The sequence below is a fragment of the Bison bison genome, unplaced genomic scaffold (genome assembly GCF_000754665.1).
Source record: "Bison bison bison isolate TAMUID 2011002044 unplaced genomic scaffold, Bison_UMD1.0 scf7180017864148, whole genome shotgun sequence".
Classification (NCBI taxonomy): Eukaryota; Metazoa; Chordata; class Mammalia; order Artiodactyla; family Bovidae; genus Bison; species Bison bison.
The window spans coordinates 7,313,006-7,334,491 of record NW_011494720.1 but is presented as its reverse complement, the minus strand read 5'-3'; the positions used below and the strand labels follow the sequence as shown (position 1 = coordinate 7,334,491).

Here is a 21,486-nt window from a genome sequence, read left to right as displayed (position 1 = left end):
CCTCACCCCCGGGAATATTCCTTCTTTCTTATTTCAGCTTGACTTGTGCTGATAAATCTTTCAAACCTGACCAACTAGAAATCTCCCCAGGTTCTATCCCTAGGGCCCCTCCTCTAATAGCAGTACTGAACAACCAGCTCCCAAAACCAGGGTCTGCCACCCCCTGAACCCGCCCTTCCTGTACTTTGGCCTCTGGCTCCTCCGCTCTCCACCCCCAACAACCCTGCTGTCCCGACTGCAGGCACCTGGTCACACGACCATCCAAGCCTCTCCTCTGCTTTCTGCCAGCTCTCCTTCCTCTTTCTACCCAGCGAGGTCTTCATCCTCTTCTTTTCCCTCCCTTTATGGTAACAACCGCCACACCCCCCCCCAACCCAGCCCCCTGGCCATGACCAACTCAACTGCATTATTTCAAAACCTTTCACTAGACCTCACTGACCATAGGATGGATTCTAAGCTCATTAGTCCACTGATCAAAATTCTACCTTTTCCTTCCACGACGTCTCCATCCTCACTAGTCGCCACTGATCCTCATTCTACGCATCAGCCTGCAGTTTCCCAGACTTTCCCACATCCTTCCCTTTGTTCACGCTCTACTCTCCATCTGTGCACCAAGCCTGCAGGAAAGCTGTGCATCTCACATATACATGTAAAGGGGGGGCAAGGATGAGAACACTGGCCCACTGGTTCAACTTCAAATCCCCTTATGAAATTGTGCAGGAGACTCGGGTTCGATCCCTGGGTTGGAAAGATCCCTGGAGAAGGGAAAGGCTACCCACTCTAGTAGTATTCTGGCCTGGAGAATTCCATGGACTGTACAGTCCATGGGGTCACAAAGAGCTGGGACAGGACTGAGCCACTTTCACTTTACTTTATGAAACTGCAGCAATTTGACTCAAGTAAACAGCCCACAGGTTGAATGTTAAATCCCTTTATGAAACTGTAGCAATTAGACTCAAGTAAACTTCTCCTGGGCGCAGTGGTTAAGAATTTAAGCTCTAGAGCTGTCTGTCTGGGTTTGAATCCCAACTTTACCGCTTACTAGCTGTATGAACTTGGCCACTTACTCCATCTCTCTTAGTTTCCATACTTACTGAATGGATATAACAGCATTAACTTCCTCACAGGACTTTTGTAAGGATTAAAAGACATAATGCATATAAAACATCTCACAAGTATCTATCTAGCACATAGCACAAACTCCGCAGAGGTCATCTTACTACACGGGGGCTCACTTAGAATATAAAGAAAAGACTGATGACTGGTAATCTTTGAGTGAATCCCCATTAGTTTACACTTTAGAGGAAAAGACATTCAATTATATTTTCAAAATAATGCCAGATCACATTAATAGAGAAACTTTTATTTAAATAGGTGATTATAGGCACTTAAAATACTTTCTATTCTAGCCAAAGATTTGTTTCCTTCAGATACATATAAGAAAGAGAAAGAAGACAGAAATGTTTTGCCATAAAGTTCAAAAGCAAGTCTTGATTCTTGGGGGTTTTGGCACATTTTCTGTGTGCTGAATGCTGAGATCTTGCTTTTCTTCAAAGCCCAACCCCAGTTGCAATGAACTGGGCTATAGAACAAGTGGTTTAACGATCCTTTGGCCTCTGACTTCTTTGCTCTCAATTCCAAGAACCCTTCCGTCCCTCACCTGCAGACATCTGGCGGCACGATAATGCCTTCTGCTCCTCCGCTAAGGTCTCGAGGGGCCTCTCTTTTCCTTTGCTCCCAGGCCTTCCCTCTTTCTCCTTTCTACTGAGTCATCATTCTCTTCTGGGCTGGCCCCCCTTACAGCATCAAAAACATCCAGACTGTCAACTCCATGGTTAAAAATCCTTCATTAGACCTCACTGTCCCTGGAATAAATTCATCAATCAAGTCTCGTTGAAAGTCTTAGCTGAAAGGTCTCCAAGCTATAAATCCCAATCACCCTTTCAGTTCCTATAAGTCCCACTTTCTATGTTGCCATGTTTCCAAGAAGACCTTTATTTAGTTAGCTACTTTACCGGAAACAACACCTTGCTTGGGGGAAAAGGATTAGTTCTAAGGGTTTCAAATTGAATTTTACCTTATTTATGGAAGGAGAAGGAGAAGGAGAAGATGAAGAAGGTGGTGATTGGCTGAGACTTTCAAGACAACCAATCTGAGCCAAAATATCCACCTTAAAATAAAAAAAGGTGCTCAGTAAATGAAGGGTGGGGGAAAAAAAAAGAGTATACCGAAGCTAAAAACAGCAAATGCATAGCAGGGCTAAGTTCAGCAGAAAATTCCAGCATGCCACTCATGCACAAACATTACACGCAGAAACCAAAGCCCTAGTGCGTAGTAGCGGGTTATCCTCCGTGCATTAATGTATGTTCTGAAGACTGTTGTTGTCACAACACAGCATCACTGAAGTACTAAAAGTAATTATACACAGCACAGAAGGAATGGAACAAATACCATGCGAGTCATACAGTCACAGAAAAAGAACTCCAGAGGAAAAGCAATGCCAAGCTTTACAAAACGTCAGGATGTTGAACTAGTGCTTTCAAAGCTACCAGATGTGAGATGAGCAAAGCTTCCTGGAACCTGAGAGCCACAAAGAACCTACCCAGGACTGGCTAAGAGCACAGAACAGCCTGCGAGGCCGTGAACTCTGCGAGCTCCTGAGCCGCTGGCCACCTTGGTGTGTAGAATTGACTTGAGAAGAGATAACCGATACGCTCCCCGGAGCTAGGCAGTGGCCAAGTCAGCATCGCTGAGGGGGACCACCTTGGAGCCCAGCTTGCAGGCTTCGAATCCCAGCTCCACAACCATCTAGTAGGGAAGTCATGACTGCTGACATCTGTATGGTGTTCGAGAACGCACTTTCCAGGTATAACTTCCTTCTGAAGAAAGTGGTGGTATGATTTCCATTTTGTAAATGCAAGTAAATTTGGTTTTGGAAATCAACTAATAATACAAGAAGACAATCATGATGGAGTAACTGCGATCCAGTTTATGCTTCCACTTAAGACTAAAAGAGACGTTATATATGAAGCTGTCTTCAAATCACTGGCCAACAGGCAACAGGGGACCTGACACCCACCTAGAGAGACCTTCCAGGCCTCAGGTCAGGGACGGGGGATCTACACAAAGACCACTGGTCTCGTGAACTGAGGAGACAGAGCTGGGAGTCTGGGGCAGAGCGGTGAGGAGGAGAGAGCGGCACAGAGGCCCCAGAGACTGGGTGAAGAGGTGGGGATGGGATCCCAGGTCTTAGGCTGCGTACCGATCAGCACACACATACGAGGAAGCGGCCACATGAAGGGTTAAGTATCAACCTCTTGGCAGGGCGGATCTCACCAGCCAGCACGGAAAACCTCAGGATTCAGGATTCATGGGGTGTGATATCAGGTACAGAACCGCAAAGGCTTTTGCCTCAGAGACAGAGGCAAAAATATCCCTAGGCTGAACATTGCTCTGGCCCCACCCTAAGAAGCTTACACTGGAAGAATTAAACTGTTTCCTAAGTAACTTCCTTTTTAAAACAACAGCAACAACAACAACAAAAACCCTACTAGTCTGCAACCGCTGGCCACAAAAATAATAGGATCTGGTTTTGTTATATTTTGCTACTTAGCTGTACTTTGCTTCTGAGATGACATCCTTGGGCCACCAGGACGAATAAGAATCAAACTCTTACTTCTGACAACAGGCATCAGTGAACGTGGGCAAGGGCCTGTTTAGAAGACCACAGCAAGACTGACTTGCCTCACTGGTTTCCCAGGATGTTCTTCTGGATTCAGAGGAAATCAGGTCTTTTGGTTCAACTGGTTTTCCTGTTCTTCAAGACACAGTCTAGGAAGAACACTCTTCACTGCCCAGATCACGAGACTGACAGTGCTGCAAGAGAAGACGCCCGCCCTTCTCTGTGTCCACTTGAACTAGGTCAGACCTCGGCTATGAGGCCATAACCGAGGTCTGAGAATTAATGAAAAAGGTAACTTATATTTCACTATGGTTGCTTTCTGCTTGGCTTTCTACCAAACTAGCGAACAAGAGTACAAAGAATATATAGAAAGGTTCAACAGAGGCTGACGAGTAAGCAGAGCTCCCGCTGCCCACCTGGTTCCTTATAGAGGATGCTCACTCAAAGTTCAGTACAGGTCAACACGGGTCATTCAGTTTGACAAGTCTACCAGGTAAGAAGGGTCAGTAATCAGGGGACTCACCACCTTGTATATTATCATCCTGGGGGAAAGGTTTTGGAAGCATTCGTAGGTCCACCTTATTACACGCAAGGAAATTCTCGTGTGTGCCTCGGTCACACACGTCTACACCTTACTGGTTACGCTGTCACGGTCATTCACACTGCTACACCCTAATATACGGTCTCCTGCTTGGAGGGAAAGAAGGAAGGAAGGAACTTCCAGAGGAAGACTTTGTCCAGGGGCATACAACAAAAATGAACAGAAATTAACTGGGTTTGTGAAAGCCGAGGTTATGGTGTTTTGGTTTGCTTTTTGTAACTCATCTGCCTGATTGAGGCATAACGTCTTTATCTGACATTTCTCATTCATCAGATGCTTAATAACCATGTGCCAATTGTGTCAGGAAATGGGGATAGTAAACAAATAATGTGATTCCTTTATAAGCCAAGAATATTTCAATCAGTTTCTGATAAAGGTTTAATTCTCTTTCTCAAAAAGGCCCACAAAAAGTATAGAATTGTCTTATGTAAAAAGCCTAATCATTTCAGCTCAAAATACAGATAGAACTTGTAAAATTTCCCATTTTGTTCTTTATAGATTTTTTGCTAAAAGGACATCATTGAATTCTACAGATGAACCTCTACTGATTTAAAAAAGCCATCTACAGAAATATAAAAACTTACACATTCATTTAAAAATAAGGCTAGATCAGAACAACATTCTAATTCTATTTGCAGCCAGTCACATAAGTACTACTGACTGGAAAGTACCCCCTCAAAGCTCAAACAGCTCACTGTTCAGTCACTAAGTCGTGTCTAGTTCTTTGTGACCCCATGGACTGCAGCACACCAGGCTTCCCTGTCCTTCAGCACCTCTCGGAGTTTGCTCAAACTTATGTCCATTAAGTCGGTGATGCCATCCAACCATCTCATCCTCTGTCATCCCCTTCTCCTCCTGCCCTCAATCTTTCCCAACATCAGGGTCTTTTCAAATGAGTTGGCTCTTCGCATCAGGTGGCCAAAGTATTGGAGTTTCAGCTTCAACATCAGTCCTTCCAATGAATACCCAGGACTGATCTCCTTTAGGATGGACTGGTTGGATCTCCTTGCAGTCCAAGGGACTCTCAAGAGTCCTCTCCAACACCATAGTTCAAAAGCATCAATTCTTTGATGCTCAGTTTTCTTTATAGTCCAACTCTCACATCCATACATGATCACTGGAAAAACCATAGCCTTGACTAGACAGACCTTTGATGACAAAGTAATGTCTCTGCTTTTTAATATGCTGTCTAGGTTGGTCATAACTTTCCTTCCAAGGAGTAAGCAAACAAAAACGTCTCATTAATTTCTAAAAAGTAAGTTCTGTAAAGATTCAGTGATTGAAGAGTTTTTAAAAAGATCTATACTGAGAACCTTTTTATAATTATATAATTTAAACACTAACAACTGGGCGAAAACCAACATGAGGACAAGTATTAACACATGTTTAGCAATGATATCTGAGATTTATTTTCACCAGCAGGCTAATACATGCTGGAGGCACAGCTACTAATAGGAAGTGCTCCTGAATCTGTAAAATACCAGATAAATAACTAATAATGAAACCACCAATAACCACTAAAAACTATTCTTTTTTAAAGGTATTGTAATAGCTGTCCTTATCCACCTTAAAATTATACTAGAAAAAGAAAAAACAAGAATCTAATTCATTTCTTAAATATCCTTCAATAAGTTTTCTACACTGTTTGCAACTGTGGTGTCTCTGTGTATATATATGTTTGTATTTTATGGTATGTATATATTTATTTTATTTTAAAAATTTTTATTGTGCTGAAATGTAATGTAAAAGTTCCCACTGTAACCATTTTTAAGCGCATCGTTTCATGGCATTAATTACATTGTCAATGCTGTGCAGTCATCATTACTGTTTTCATCAAACTCCCCCGTCCTGTGTATATATTTAAACACCAGGAAGGTAACACTACCCGTAGGGAGATGCCTTTGTAAAGGCCCGATCATCCACATCTGCACATCTGAAGCTACCCTTGTTCTTCTACCAGCAGCCCTGGCTTCCTGAGGGGCAGCTGTCCTGCACTCTCCCTGGCCAGCCCCTGCTGATGACGCGGATTCCTGGCTCTGCTGTGCAACAGCGCTGCAGGGGACCCCCTCTCCTGCCCAGACGCCTGTCCGACAGCAGAGCCGGGGGCAGGCTCACAGGTGCTGGGTCAGAGAGCAGACGTGCTTCACGTACTAACACAGACTCTCACACTGTCCTCCAGAAAGCTTCATCGGTTTATCTTTACCAGCTCCACATCGGAACTGCCTACTGAACATGCCTTTCCTCACATTAGGTGTTAAAACACTTTAATTCTCTGCTAATTTGACAAAAAGAATTTCAAAATGAGCATTTTGCAATATTTACTGGCTCTTTGTACTTCCTTTCCAATGAAAAAATCTGTTCACCCCCTTCACCCATTTCTTTTTCTGAGCTGTTCATCTTTTCCCTATAGATTTATGAGAGTTCTCTATTAACAGAATTACCTGGTACCTCTGGCACGTTAGAAATTCTTTTCCTAGGTGAATATTACTTTTTGATTTAAATGTACCAGCCTATGGTTGCTATAAATTCTGTTGTGTTTAGAAACACCTTCTATATCCCAAGGTTATAAAAAAAAAAATGTTGCCTATATTTTTTTCCAAGTATTTAAAAAAATAAACAGCTTTATCATTGTTCAAATTAAATTGTTCCAGCACATTTAAAGAATAATGCATTGTATTCCTTTGACATTTACAGTCTAGTCTATGCCATAGTCAAGCGGCAAGTCTGTGTTTTACAGGTAAGGAGTTCCCTCACGTTCTGGACAAGGAAGAAAAAGGTCACAGTGGGTTGTGGGGCTGTTGCACGAACGTTATCCACCACCATACTAGTCACTGCCTGCTCAGTGAGAAGCTAGAACAGAAGGGGCCCCAACAACCCAGAATTAGGAATTTTAAGGAAAAAAAAAGGAAGTGCTATTTTACATATTAAGTTAAAAACGTGTGAACTAACTACTCTGAAATGCAGTATAGCTTCAAAAGTCAAGGAGGGTTCAGATAAATTAAAAAATAACAGGCTCAAAGTAAGTTATTTATGAACATCTGCAGGTGGAATGTAACCTTTTAGAAAGATCTTTCTAAAAATATGATTTAAAAGAAGGACACGACAGTCAGAAAGATGGATAAGCAGCAGCTGAATGTGTGGCTTTAACCTGCCTGTGTGGGAAGAAAGCCAAATTCAAAACAAGTGGTGCTGAGAAGACTAAAAGGATACTGATTAGGAAGAGTGTGGTGTGGTGTGCTGAGCTGGGGGCGGGGGGTTGGAGCGGGGGCCTGCCTGACCCACGGGCAGAGAGGGCTGGCTCCTTCCTTTGACGCACAGCAGGCAGATCCTTTACCAGCTGAGCCACAGGGGACACGCTCCTCCGACACACCTGCCTCCAAACAAACGGTCCTCCCGGGAGAAGGCAACGCCAGAGTCACTAGAAAAGCCCAAGAGGCATATCCCTGGACCAAAAACAGTATTTTCTAACCAACATTCCGAAAATGAAATGGAAAAACCTGTCAGCAACGTTCTCCGAAGCTACCAATCAACAACAGTATTTATAAAACATACCACAGTCTTGGCCCATTTAAACTGTTCATACATCCCAGACAACTGAGACCATAGATGGCTGTTAAAAATATTTTTACCCTATTTAAGTAAATGCAAATGCTCAGATTAATTAATTACGGTCATGTATTCTGTATTTTGTTACTCCTGGTTTCAGTTTATTTTGTCTTTGCTTTCAAATGATCTGATTAGATTTAATGTCAGATTGGACTAGTAAAATCCAACCTTCATAAGTTGATTATATTTTCTTTCAACCAACCTGGAAGAAAAAAATTAAACTTACGTGGACCAGTTTATATTACATTTATGTAGTGAGAAATCTTCTTCATAATACAACAAAATTTGAGATTGATTTTTTTTGGGGGGGTAAGGAAAAACAACTTTATTTGGAAATCCCTTAGGCAGAGAAGATGGTGGACTCTTGTCCCAAAGAATCATTTTATGTATTTATTTTTTAATATAAATTTACTTACTTTAATTGGAGGCTAATTACTTTACAATATTGTATTGGTTTTGCCATACATCAACATGAATCCACCACGGGTATACACGTGTTCCCCAGAGATTGATTTTAAATTTGTGTTTATGAGTTAAACTGCTTCAACCAATCCTGAGCCAATGGTTGAAATAGGTCCCTGAATTAAAATACGATAAATAGCTCTGTTTTGTTTCCTTCACTTATTTTATGATTATCTCAATATAATTCCCCTTTATTAAAATGCTGTCCTCATTAATGTGGTTTCACCGGTGTTTTTGTATAATTCATTGAATCTCAGCTGGGTTGACTTTGCCCATCTGGCAACATTTGGAGACAGTTTTGGTGACTGCGGTGAGGGTGGTGCTACAGGCCAGAGATGCTGCTGGTTATCACAATGAGGAAGCGTCAGGCCCCAAATGTTAACGGCACCCAGGCTAAGAATCCCCGGTAAAATGTCAAATAACGTTTAACTGGGCTTCCCTGGTGTCTCAGTGGTAAAGAACCCGCCTGCCAATGTAGGAGATGCAGGAGATGTGAATTCGATCCCTGGGTTGGGACGATCCCCTGGAGAAGGAAATGGCAACCCACTCCAGTACTCTTGCCTAGAGATTCCATGGACAGAGGAGCCTGCAGTCTATGGGGTCACAAAAGAGTCTGATACAATTTAGCGACTAAACAACGAGATTTAACTACTATTTCTTCACATTTTATCTTGAGTAAACTTTAACTAGCCAACATTCTCAGGTATTATAGATTAACAAAATATACGAGAATGCTCAACTATGGTGATAACTTCACCTCCAAATTTTAAATATCTGAGCCAGACTAATTTGTAATTCAGGATGTCCACAAAAGCTATTTTAAAATATATAAAATCTGCAATTAACATTTAGTAACAGTACTTTGAAAAACTCTCTTAAAAGGTTAAGATATAAATATCCTATGAGCAGATAAATGTAAATGAGATGATTATTAGGCTTTACACTATTTAAAGCCTTTTATGTAGTTAAAAATATCAAGAGATATCTCCTAAAGCCCATTCACTTCTAAAGAGGTATGAAGCAGGAACATTTTCAGCTCCATCTTCTCAATTTTCTTGTTGACACTGGCTCTGGATAATCATTTAGCAATAACTGAACCAGGCCAAAGTACTGGAGCTTCGGCTTCAGTATCAGCCCTTAGAAAAAATATTCAGGGTTGATTTCCTTTAGGATTGACTGGTTTGATTTCCTCAAGTCCAAGCTCCAATATTTTGGCCACTTGACGTGAAGAACTGATTCATTAGAAAAGGCCCTGATACTGGGAAAGATTGAAGGCAGGAGGAGAAGGGGACGACAGAGGATGAGATGGTTGGATGACAGTACCAACTCGATGGACACGAGTTTGAGTAAGCTCCGGGAGTTGGTGACGGACAGGGAAGAATGGCGTGCTGCAGTCCCTGGGGTCGCAAAGAGTCAGACACGACTGAGTGACTGAACTGAACTGAATCAGGTAGTCACCTAAATTGGTCAAATTCATTAAAATTAATATTAAAATTTCAGTACATTTTTCTCAAATTATCCCGCTTTTCCAGTACAATAACAGTGCAAACTACTGGATGTGCGGCTGCCTTCACGCGCACTGCACCTGCACGAGGGGCTCACGCCGGACACGCACGGCACGAGCCAAGGCCACAGAAGTCATGCCCTGCTCCAGCCAGAGTTTTGACACTAACTGCAGAGGACCCTTTTCCTTCCTCGCCCTCGCTTGCGAGGATATTCCCAGTTTATCGGGTCTGTGTTCAACATGCCAGACTTTTACAAGCAACTCTGAATGAACACCCTGGCTTCTCACTAATAATCAATGCTATAAAAATAGTCTGCAGCAGGCTTAAGAGGCAAGGTCTTTGTTAGAACCCAGCAAGAGAACGCCACACACACACCTAACAGCTATTTTGTTCGTGCTTTCAGGGAATGGCAAGAGCTTGACACACCACAGGCTTTCACACGTGTGCTTTGTTCCGTCAAGCCAGACTACGATTTACCTGGTTGCTGCTGTTGGCGGCCGATGCATTGGCTTGGGCTGTACTTGCTGACAGGGAGTCGAAGAAGGCTTGGTCGGCCACTGAATTTCCACAAGCAAACTGATCTTTTCCATCACTGGGCAAAATCTGAACATTGGGAAGGACCATAGTTACTTACTTCATAGACTATAGAGTTATTTCAGAGGTAGAATCCCTGATGGCAAGTAAGAACTATCAAAAGGTTTCTATTCTTAAAAGGTATGAGCTCAAGAATATCTGCCCTAATGATTCCTTTCTGCAAGTGTGCAGAATTCTTTAGAAAAACGCAATTAATACCAGGATCAGCTTATCACATTTTTCTCATTCTTGTCAGTTTTTAGGATCCTGAATGCACGGTGTACAGAGGTCAAACATGACATAACGTGAGACCCGTGGGCCAGGTTCAGGGACCTGTGAATCCTCTGATAGTGTCTGGAAAGGTGGGGTGCCTGCCCGTGCACATGTCGGGCTGGCCTGAATTCATTTGGTTTTTCCAGAAAAGATGCTCTAGAAAAACCCAAACACACTTTCTGGCCAACCCAACATTTCAGCAATATCATCAGTATTCTCCAAAGCGCTCAAAATTCCCCACTGAACTCTCAGTCAGGACAACAGCCAGCCTTCCCATTTTGCAGGCAGCGCCCAGCACACACCCTCCCAGGGCACGTGATCTCTCTACTGGAGGGGAACCCAAGGCAACTCTGTTCCTGAGCTACACTCCAGTTTTACTCACAGGCTACCAGGCAGCCTCAGTTTCTCGCTATCACCCGGGATGAAAGAGGCAGGCTCACCATGGACCCAGGGCTCCGTTCTGCGTGACCTACGGACAGCCAGCAGGGGGTGCCAGGAGGCCGACTCAGAGAGCCTTGGTCAGCTGGGTGGGGTGTGTCCCCACACCATCCTTGGCATTTATCACTGCAGAGCTTGCACCCGGCAACAGCTCACTCAAGACCCTGGGTCTTGGAGAATGGGAGAAGGAACTGACAGAGAGGTCCTAGACTAGCACAGGGAGAAGAAAGTGACCTTAGAGTCTGCTACTGAAACTCTGTGAGTCCACTCTACGAAAGTTGCTATCCTTGGAAGGAACTTCAGCTGAGTATTTGGAGTCACTCTTTGGCATATAAGTCTGTAGGTAATATTTCTTCTTGGTTCTACTTTAGTGAATTTTCTACATTTTATATAATCAGCAAGTATTATTTTTACAATGGAATTTTTTTCATTAAAAATAAAAATAGTTATCTTTCATTCTTGTCCTTTAAGTTGATAATTCGTAAAAACACATATGACAAAGACCAGGTTTAATTAATAAACAAGAGTAAATTCTTACCTCAACATAGTCTGTTGGAACAAGCCCTCGTTCTCCTTTGCTGTTTCTTCCTTCCAGCCATCCTCCACCAACATCCTCAAAAAGGTTAAAAGAAAAAAAAATATTATAGTTGGAATTTCCTGGAGAAATTTGGCTCTGGGAATTGTTATCCATAAAAAAAGTAATTAACGTTAACCCATTAACCTTTTCATTCCTATGGGGTTAACGCTGTTAAAAATGTCAAATTCTTAAGCTTTCTCTATATGCCAGAAAAGGATATAATTTAAAAATGAGAAAAATCAAACTTCAACAATAATTGATCAGAGAGAGAGAAACAGAATGCCAAGATTTTGTAATTTCTTTCTGATGACTGGTCTGTGGTAGACTACACATGGTTTGCAGCTCTGATTGTCAAGGGGCAGAACGCACCCTCACTTCCAGAACCTGCGCTATCCTTCGTGACCTCTTCGGCCAACAGACTGAGGTGGAGATAACACAGGGTGAATACGGAGCCGGCCTCAAGAGGCTCTGCACACTTCAGCTCACTCTTCTTTCTTCCCCAAAAGAGCTGATATTTGGGTTGACAGATGATGACAGAGACAAGGCTCCGTCCGTCTCCCTGTTGGCCCACCCAAAGCCAGCCGACCCCCAGCAGGAGAAATGCCAGACAGAGGAGGTCATAGTGGCCTGCTCTGCCCTAGCGCCATGCTGGGTGATGCAGGCCCATGGGTGAGCCCAGGTCAGGAGAACCACCCAGCTGGCTTGTGGATCCCCAAGGAACAACAACAGACTGTTCAAGCCACTAAGCTTTGGGATTGCCTGTTATTTAGAAAACTAACTGGCCCAACCTTCCAGAGCGCTCCTAGATAAATAATGTTAATAAACTAAACAGTATAATGTATTCTATGCCAGGATTCCCAATTTTTAATGTTACCTTTGAAAAATCCTACTGCTTCCCTTTAAGATAATAAGGGCTATCTTAAATTCATAAACCATACCCTAATTAACATCCACCTGAATCTAGATAACATATTCTTTAAAAAAGTCATTTTAAATGACTGTCCATTTCTTGACCACAACAGCAATTTAAATACTATTTTACCGAGAAATTAAGAGTGCTTCTTCATTAAAAAAAAAAAAGGAAATATAAGCTTTCATGTCTTCTATGATTAAAAATAGGGCCTATTTACTTATACACACCTGGCACACTGTATAAAACTACATGTATTTTTTCTAACCAGCAATTCTTTTTTTAACCATCAGAACTGCACAAGCAACAGGAAAGGAGTTCATGTGGGTTTGAAAGACCAGCCTATTAAAAAAATAAAATCTTAAACATAAATCCTTAAGAGACCAATTTAAACATAACAGTTCTCTTACTGGATTTGTAATTGTGATGATTTCGCCTTCGTTAACTGTCAGTTCATTATTTCCAGGTTCAGCAGAAAAATCATACATAACCCGAGCCTATTGGAAGTAAAGAGAAAAAGAGGAAGTTACAAATGTAAACGTAACAGTAAAAAAAAGAGAAAAAGAACCACCTATGCCGCTCACTTTGTGAACAACATGTCATGACCGCGGTTGCGGTTGTTTTGGAACAAAGGAAGACGTCGGATCAAAGTGATTCATCAGCCCTGTTTGTGAGGAAGAATGACACGAAGAGAGAGAGCCCTGCTCTGCTCTGGGAGGAGGGAGGTTTCTGGTCGCCGCCCACACTGCACTTGAGATCGGGCCCCGAAGAACTCAGAATAAACCCATTTCAGCAAGGGGAAAAGAGCACGCATGGCCTTCCTGGCAGGAGGTAAGGAGTGGAAATACAGACACTGTTCACTGTGGGCACACGGACTCTCAGGGACTGAGGGATCTCCATGGAAGTATGTACACACGAGATGCACAGTCTTTAGATGAGCCTCCTGCTATTAAAACTCTCACTGTTCTTTACCTAGGGTAAATTTTGATGGTGCAGCAACCTTAGCCAACTAAAAACACAGAAATCTGAGCTGTGTGCAAGATATATTCATACTCTTCTACTAGAATACTTCCTACTAAGAAGAAAGTGTTGGTTGCTCAGTTGTCTCCGACTCTCTGCGACCCCATGGACTCCAGCCCACCTGGCTTTTCTGTTCATGGGATTCTCCAGGCAACAATACTGGAGTGGGTAGCCACTCCCTTCTCCAGGGGTTCTTCCCAATCCAGTGATCGAATCCAGGTCTCCTGCTTTGCAGGTGGATGCTTTACCATCTGAGCCATACGAAGACTAACCTAGGGCTCTCGTATACTTGGGTCAGGTAACCTGAACAGTTGTGATTTTCAAAATTTTTCTTGCCATGGAATCTGAATCTCATAGAAAATAGACTAAAGGGAAGCTGTTCTGGTTGATGTGAGGTGGGGCTGCTCTTTCAGGCCCTTCCTCAAGCAGATGCTTGAGGTACCAACCCTGAGATGTGGGTTCCTTGGAATAACTGCCATGCACGTATTCCAAGAAAGACAACTACTGCTGTAAAAAATACATATACTTTTATGTTATGTGCATTTAGTCCATCTCAAATTCTAAATAATTGTCTCTTCATGTACTGTCTTATAGAAGGCAGTCCATCTTACAAATCGAGACCACATGTACCTAGGAAACGTGGTTTGTTTTGAATTCATCCTGGTGCTTCCCGGTGGCTCAGTGGTAAAGACTCCACCTGCCAAAGCAGGAGACGTGGGCTCGATCCCTGGTCAGGGAGGATCCACATGCCGCGGAGCACTAAGCCCACGTGCACAACTGCTGAGCCTGTGCTCTAGAGCCGTGCGCAGCAGCTACTGGAGGCCCTGCGCCTGGAGCCTGAGCTCCACGACAAGAGAAGCCGCCACAAGGAGAAGCCTGCGCACCGCAACGGAGGAGCCCTCGCTTTCCGCAACTAGAGAAAGCCCACGCGGCAATGAAGACCAAAGAATGAATATAAATAAATAAACAGAATTATATCTATATAAAAGTAATTGTCCTAAGAGGCAAAGCGAAGTCTGCCTACAGGGTTCATCAGCTAGGACTAGCGGGCATACACGCCTTTAACACGCATTTGCTGCACACCGACCATGGGGCAAGAACGCGCTGGCCAGTGCTTCCTCCACACCTGCTTAAGGACACCTGAAATGCTTCTAACAGGGACCAAGGATTCACATCCGGTGGCAGAAGATTACGGGGAAAGATCCCAAATTCTAATTTACTTTGAAATACATCAAAAATTATAAGATGAACTGGTGGAGGAATGTGATAAAGCAGGTATAGTAAGTAAACTTATTTATGGAATCTTGATAGTGGGTTTATGGTGTCCAATGGAAAATGAGTTCAACTTTTCTACATGCTTGAAATTTTTCATAATAAAATGTTGGAAAGAAATGAACAGTAGTGCACAGCATCAGATCCTTTACTTTTACACACTGGGAAGGGGGACTGAGAGCCAGGCTCAGGCAGAGTGAGAATTCTGCAAGTGTCACCGTTTTCCTGAGGTCACTACGAGGACAGCGACCCTGGGCTGAGGTATGTTCCTCACGCAGCTGCAAAAGGAGACAGAATTCGGCTTGTCCCACTCAGGACTAAAACATGTTTTTAAAAACATGTCAAACCAACCTCAATCCCTCACGCAATGAGGGCAGATAGGAGGTAAAGGCCTGAGGAGGGAGAGGGGGGCTCCCCAGGCCAGGACGCACCCCCAGGACAAGAGCCAGACAAGGAACCGACTGTTTTGATCCTGCTCCTTGAGGATCCGTTAACAATTTTTTTGATCCACTTAAGTCCAACCAGGCCTCAGATACAGAATAGCAAAGCCTCTCCTTTACTAAACTTAACAACTTGGTGAAACAGAATGTGAAACAAGTCAAAAATAAAAAAATGGAAACTCCCCTACACATTTAAATATTACTGAACATCTACCCACGGAAAATGTCTATAAGCACTGTAGGTTTATTTTAAACATTGACTTAGGACTTGTTTTTTTTTTTTTTAAACCTAGAGATGCTTAAGAATTATAACTGAGACTAACTTTGGGGAAGATTTAAAAAGCACATCCCCAAATGAGCATAAATGTCAACAGGAAAAAAAAAAAAAAAAGCCACTGAGCTGAGAAGAGCAACTCGGTTGCTCTAGGTGAGCAGGTTTGGCGCACACTGGAAGCCCGCCAACACCAGCTCCTCTCCCGTCTTCTCTCGGCCTCCAGGTCTCCTCACCTTCCCACCCTCGCTGGCACTACAGGGTCCACGCAAACAAAGATGCTGCCCTCGACCTCAACTGCCGAGCCGCCGACTATTTCTGATGTGGTCGTTGAAAGAAAAGGTTATTTTTCTCACTCCCTTTTCCAGTAGTAGCTGTTCTTTAAGAAACAACTCCAAGCATTTCAAGGGCTAAATTTCCACAGTTCCTGGTCAGTCAGAATTGGTGGCAGCCATTGAGAATAGCTCCAAAATTAATTTTCTTCTGTAAATTTTTTTAAGAATAGACTACCAGTAAAATTGATACATGCTTTTAAAAATGTTTTTCCGAAAATGGGTTGAGGTATGTTCTCCTGAAACATGACGCCCTTGGAGGAGATTTCTAACTGGCCAACTAGACAAGCAGTGCGGCTTGAGAAACCTCCAAGACAAAGAGAAATGTAAACATAAATTCATTGCGTAGGAATATGTTTCCAAGAAACGAACAGAATGATCTTAAGTCTCTGTGTAACAAAAGGCAATTTACAATCACAAGGGGGAAGAAATCCTTCGGAATACTTTCACTAAACCAATCAAACTGTACCATCCACTGCCGTGTCACTCCGCCCAGCCTCCACTCCACTCATGCACAATGATTCTGGAAATACTTGGACCAAGGGAATCCAAAGGCCATGTTGTGACCAAACTGCTGGAGGCTGGGATGACTCTAAGAGACTTTCTACCCAGACTCGCCCGGACCAAAGCTTCTTTATTTGGTGTATAGAACAATCAGATGAAAGCATCTGAACAGTTCTTGGATGTGGTGGCATCAAACTGGCCATATCACACATAGCATCACTATTACCTCAATCACTAATATATAAAACATGAGCTACCAGGGAAAGAACCCTGCAATTCACATGAAAAGGTTTAAAGAGCATCTAGAACTCAAGAAAAAGACCGGCAATCCACCAGAAAAATGGGCAGAGAAACACGGCTCACAGAAAAAAATAAATGGTCCTTATACCATTTATGTCTGGGGGAAAAAAATGCTCAATCCCACACATCAAGGAAGACAAGCTGATCGGCAGATGTAGCCAGATCTCCCTTTGCTGGGGACTGCACTATTTAAACCTCTGCCAGCAATACGAAAGAAACGGTTCTCCCCAGCTTCACAAACAAAATCAATCACCCAACCTTTGTATTTCTGCTCATCTGATAAGTGAGAAATTTTGCCTCAATACAGTTTTCAAGATCCATTTACCCTTAGATCCAGAAGTCTCATTTTGAGAATCCATTCTCTACACGCATGTGTGTACCACGGCACTTAGTGTAGCACTGTTTGCAATATGAAAAGACTGCAGACCACCCTGGTAGCTACTAAAAGGGAATTAGTTACATAGACCATGGTATAGCATCACAAGAAAATATGTAGCAATAAAAGAATGGGAACAATCTATGTACTGACACGAACTACTGTATCATTAACTGAGGAGAGCTAGCTAGCTGCACAATAGGGCATGTAGTATGCTACTTTTTTCAGAGGCAGAATACTTATACTTGCCAGTACTTCCATAAAGAAGCACTGCTGCTAAGTCGCTTCAGTCGTGTCCGACTCTGTGCAATCCCGTAGACAGCAGGGACCAGGCTCCCCCGTCCCTGGGATTCTCCAGGCAAGAACACTGGAGTGGGCTGCCATTTCCTTCTTCAGTGCATGAAAGGGAAAAGTGAAAGTGAAGAAAGAAGCACTAGATAATTAAAAGAAATTCTTTTAAAATTGGTTGCCTATAGAGATGGGAGAGGAAAATGAATGGATAAGAATAGTGAGATTTCTCAGTTTATTTCTTATCATTTTAACTGTGTACATGTATCACCTGCCCAAGACTTCTAAATGAAGATGGCGTGGGGGGGAGGTTACAAGAATCAGCAAAAGACAACTAGTTAGAAATAATGTAAGGAGATGTGTAAGGGAAAACTTTACAATATTCCTGAAAGACACAGAAAATGGGAAAAGCTGAGGAGTGTGGCATGCTGTTTGCAACAATGGCCACAATCAATCTTCCCATCCCTCTCTGAATAGCCTCTGCAAGGTGACTTTGCCACTCCTCCCAGTACCAAGTGGAGGCTGTTTTTCCACCTTTTGACTCTGGACTCGTTCATTTGCTTGCTTTGGCTGACAGGGTAACAGCAACTGTGATACAAGCAAAGGGCATGAAGCACCTGCCGGGTGGGGCCTGCCCTCCCAGTTGTCAGGATCACCTCCCCAACCACATGAGCCTCTGCAAAAGAGAGACCACCGTCTCACCCCAGCCATCCCAGCTGCACAAGGCGAGACCCCGGTATGTGGGCACAGCCACCCATGGCCTCGAGGCCTGGGCAGGCTTTTCAGACCACAAGAACCACTCACAGCCACTCTGCAGAGGTACAGGGAATAACATGCTGTCTTAAGTCATTAAGTTTACAGAAAACCATGAAAAGCACCAAAGGACATCTTAGGTGAATTTTTAAAATAATCTTGCAGTGGAGGAGGACTTCAAATACGGAACAGAAATCCTGAAGAGAGAAAAATTTCTCTTCTCCCAAAATAACACATACCTACCTTGCCTGGCAAAAGCCATTATCAATAAGATTAAACAAAAAAAAAAACAAATGACAAGACAGGAAAAATATGTGACTTTTATCACAGACTAAAGTTGGCTCTCCTACTCTATGAAGGGTAACTATGAATCAGTAAGAAATAAAAGGCTCTCAAAAATGTAAAACCTCACTTACAAAACTAAACAAATATTAATTTTCCACTATTAACTGGCAAAACAAAAACCTTTGATCAGAACATCGTGGGTGAGGGTGTAGGGGCAGAGAAAGAGGAGATACGTAGAGCTGCTGGCAGTGAGAGGCAGCCTGGCAGTGCCTATCAAAATCCAACTCAGCCTCCAGGAAGTCTTCCTCCAGAAATATTCACACATGTGCAAACGGTTATTCACTGCAGCTCTGTTTACAGAGCAAAGGACCAGGCCAGCCTGAAAGTAAGGATTGGTTAGTCAAATAGGGCCCTGCCATGGAAGGGAGTATCAAGTACTCCGGCCAAAAAAAAGAGAAGGGCTTGCTTATTTTTCACATGTGGAATCATCTCTAAAGTGTATACATTAAATGAGAAAATAAAGCAAAGTACACCATTGTGTCAAAAAAAAAAAAAAGAAAGAAAATGCATCTGCTTATCTCTGTAAAGATATATAGAAGTAACATTGCCTCTATGAGAAGACAGCCGGCTGAAGGACAGATAGGAGAGAAATTTTCAGTGTTATCTTTATGTACCATTTTAAGTGCTGTTTTTTTTTTTTAATATGAACTTAACTGTTCAGTCAAAAAAAAATTATAAATCAGAAGCACTGTCTTATACCACTAACCCAGGAAGCTCAGAATCTTGCTGAAATTACCACAGTCTTTTCGAGAATGTTTCCCCAGGTATGACAAAACACAAAATGCTCCAAAGTTTAACTCAAAAAATGGCTGGAAGGCAATCAGAATCCGGAGTAAAGTCTACACATTCCTGGAGCTCTCAGTCTGCGTGCTGCTATTTCTGTGTGTGTGTATGTAAAAAGGCACTTTTACAACAACAACAAAAGCAATATAATGAAGATAAAAAAGGAAAAGTCAGAAAATGTTCCTCTTCACCCCAAAGGGCACAAGCGCTAATAGATTTGAAAGTACCCCTCAGGATGTTCTGCATTTGACACGCGTGTGCACTCGCACACACACACACACATATACACACACCCAATCAGAACCACGGCACCCGTACACCTCTGCATTTCATGTTTCATCTAGTCTTCGGACTCTTCATATCAGCATATCTATCCTGCTCTTTATCTGAGTTGCAAGGCTACTAATCACCACTCAACCTCCAGGGCAAAGCACAGGAAAACCTACTTACCTGTGGCTAAGAAAAAACTGCACCCCCCTCCAAATTCAAATAGCTTTACTGTGTTTCCTGGTTATAAAATGACATGTACGTTATAGAAAAACAAGATAAAGGTTTACCAGCAAACAGTACCCCAGTCTCAAACTTCAGAGACAGTGAGCAGGAAACACACACGCTCCCCTGACAGTGGGCTGTCTGCGCCACCCCTGCCCCCCAGCGCATCCTGACAATGTTTTCATTTCTCCCCCAAAGTGGGGATGAACTGTAATTACTGGCAACGTGGTGATAAGAGCTGGCTTCAGAGCCAGACCACGAGTCCAACTGCCCATTCTACTTACTGTTTCACCAGCCGTGTAAACTTGGCTGAATTCCTCAGTCTCCGGCTCAAATTCCTCAAGAATGCGATAAGGCCAACAGTATATGCCTCGTGACACAAATGATCAGTGAAGTAATAGATGTAAGGTGCTCGGAACAGTGACTGGCATAAAGGGCTCAATTAACGCTAGCTATCATGACCTCCAGCGTTTCCCGAGTATTATACATACATTCTGCATGTGCTAAAAAAACTTGCTGCCACACAAGGGAAACAGCCAGTGCCAGGTTACTGACTCACACAAGTAGTTCTAGAGCCTGTCACTTCACCTGACTGAAGGAGAGCCAGACCGCCTGAGAGGCGGACCAGAAAGAGCGTCCACCCCCACTGCGTGTAGTTTGAGTGCGAAGGTAAGGGGTAACCAAGGCTGACGGTGGTCCACAGGGAATTCCTCAACCCCAATCATTTGAAACAATATTAGAATGATGAAAATTAATCAGGAGACCAATTTTAAAATAAAAAGAAATCAAGTTTCTCTGTAAACAATCACTTGATTTTTTTTTAATGTATGTATATACAAAGATAATTGGGGGTTATTCCCAAGTGCAACAACAACAACAACAAAAAACAAAATACCAAGCAGAAGCGATAACCAAATGCATGAAGAGCCTTAGTAAAGAAAACCTTTTCAATAAATCACACTGTGTTCCGGAGAACAAAGGTAGGACATCACAGAGATGCCCAGCCACAAATATAACATCATTTCATCTAAAATCCAAAAGATTTCTTTTTGAGAAACTGTGAATGAACTTGTCCCAAAGCACTCTGCTCACTTTAAAAAGGGCACCTGAAACGTACCATGACTTGAAAAACCAAAAATGACCAAACTTCACCTTTAGCACTTTAAGGCCACAAACAAAAATCAACAGCCAGAGATCATACGATCATTCTCAAGACTTTTTAACATTTTCATCCACCTCTAATATAAACTCAGCCTAATTTCCAAAACGGCACAAAGTACCTTAAAGTATTCATTTTCCTCATTAGGTTGAAAGGCTGTCCCTTAAAACAAGTCCCTACTTCAGCTGTTAGTCTTTTTTGTCTTAATGCTAGTGATCACCAGCAAGGACCACCGAGCCCTTTACTACACTGATTATTCTGTACTGAATACCCAACAACCCCATTTAGGGGAAAAAAAAAAAATCTCTCTTAAAAGTTAAGAGAAATAAGTCCTCACAAAGGACTCTATCAAAATATTCTATTATACTCAGTGCTTCAGATTCCTTGCAGGGACTGAAATTTCCCCTAAATCCGTATTTTTTTTTCAAATACAGAGAGCTTCAGAGCGCTCACTGAGTGCTGGGGAAAGCACAGGCAAGGGCGCCCGAGCAGTGGCGCAGCTTCTCTGCTGTCTGGAGGTCTCG

At 42.8% G+C, this 21,486-nt stretch overlaps 1 protein-coding gene across 1 annotated transcript in view; it reads right to left on the bottom strand.

Moving 5' to 3' along the window:
• Window positions 1-13,742, bottom strand: part of SNX9 (sorting nexin 9) — a 51,958-nt gene extending 38,216 nt beyond the window's left edge. Inside the window, exons 1-3 of the mRNA XM_010840873.1 lie at window positions 13,038-13,742; window positions 11,679-11,753; window positions 10,334-10,459 (exon numbers count right to left, since the gene is read on the bottom strand). Of these exons, the coding sequence (XP_010839175.1) occupies window positions 10,334-10,459; window positions 11,679-11,753; window positions 13,038-13,115 (279 nt within the window). The 5' untranslated portion in view covers window positions 13,116-13,742. The remainder of the gene's footprint in view (window positions 1-10,333; window positions 10,460-11,678; window positions 11,754-13,037) is intronic.
• Between the last annotated feature and the right edge of the window lie 7,744 nt (window positions 13,743-21,486).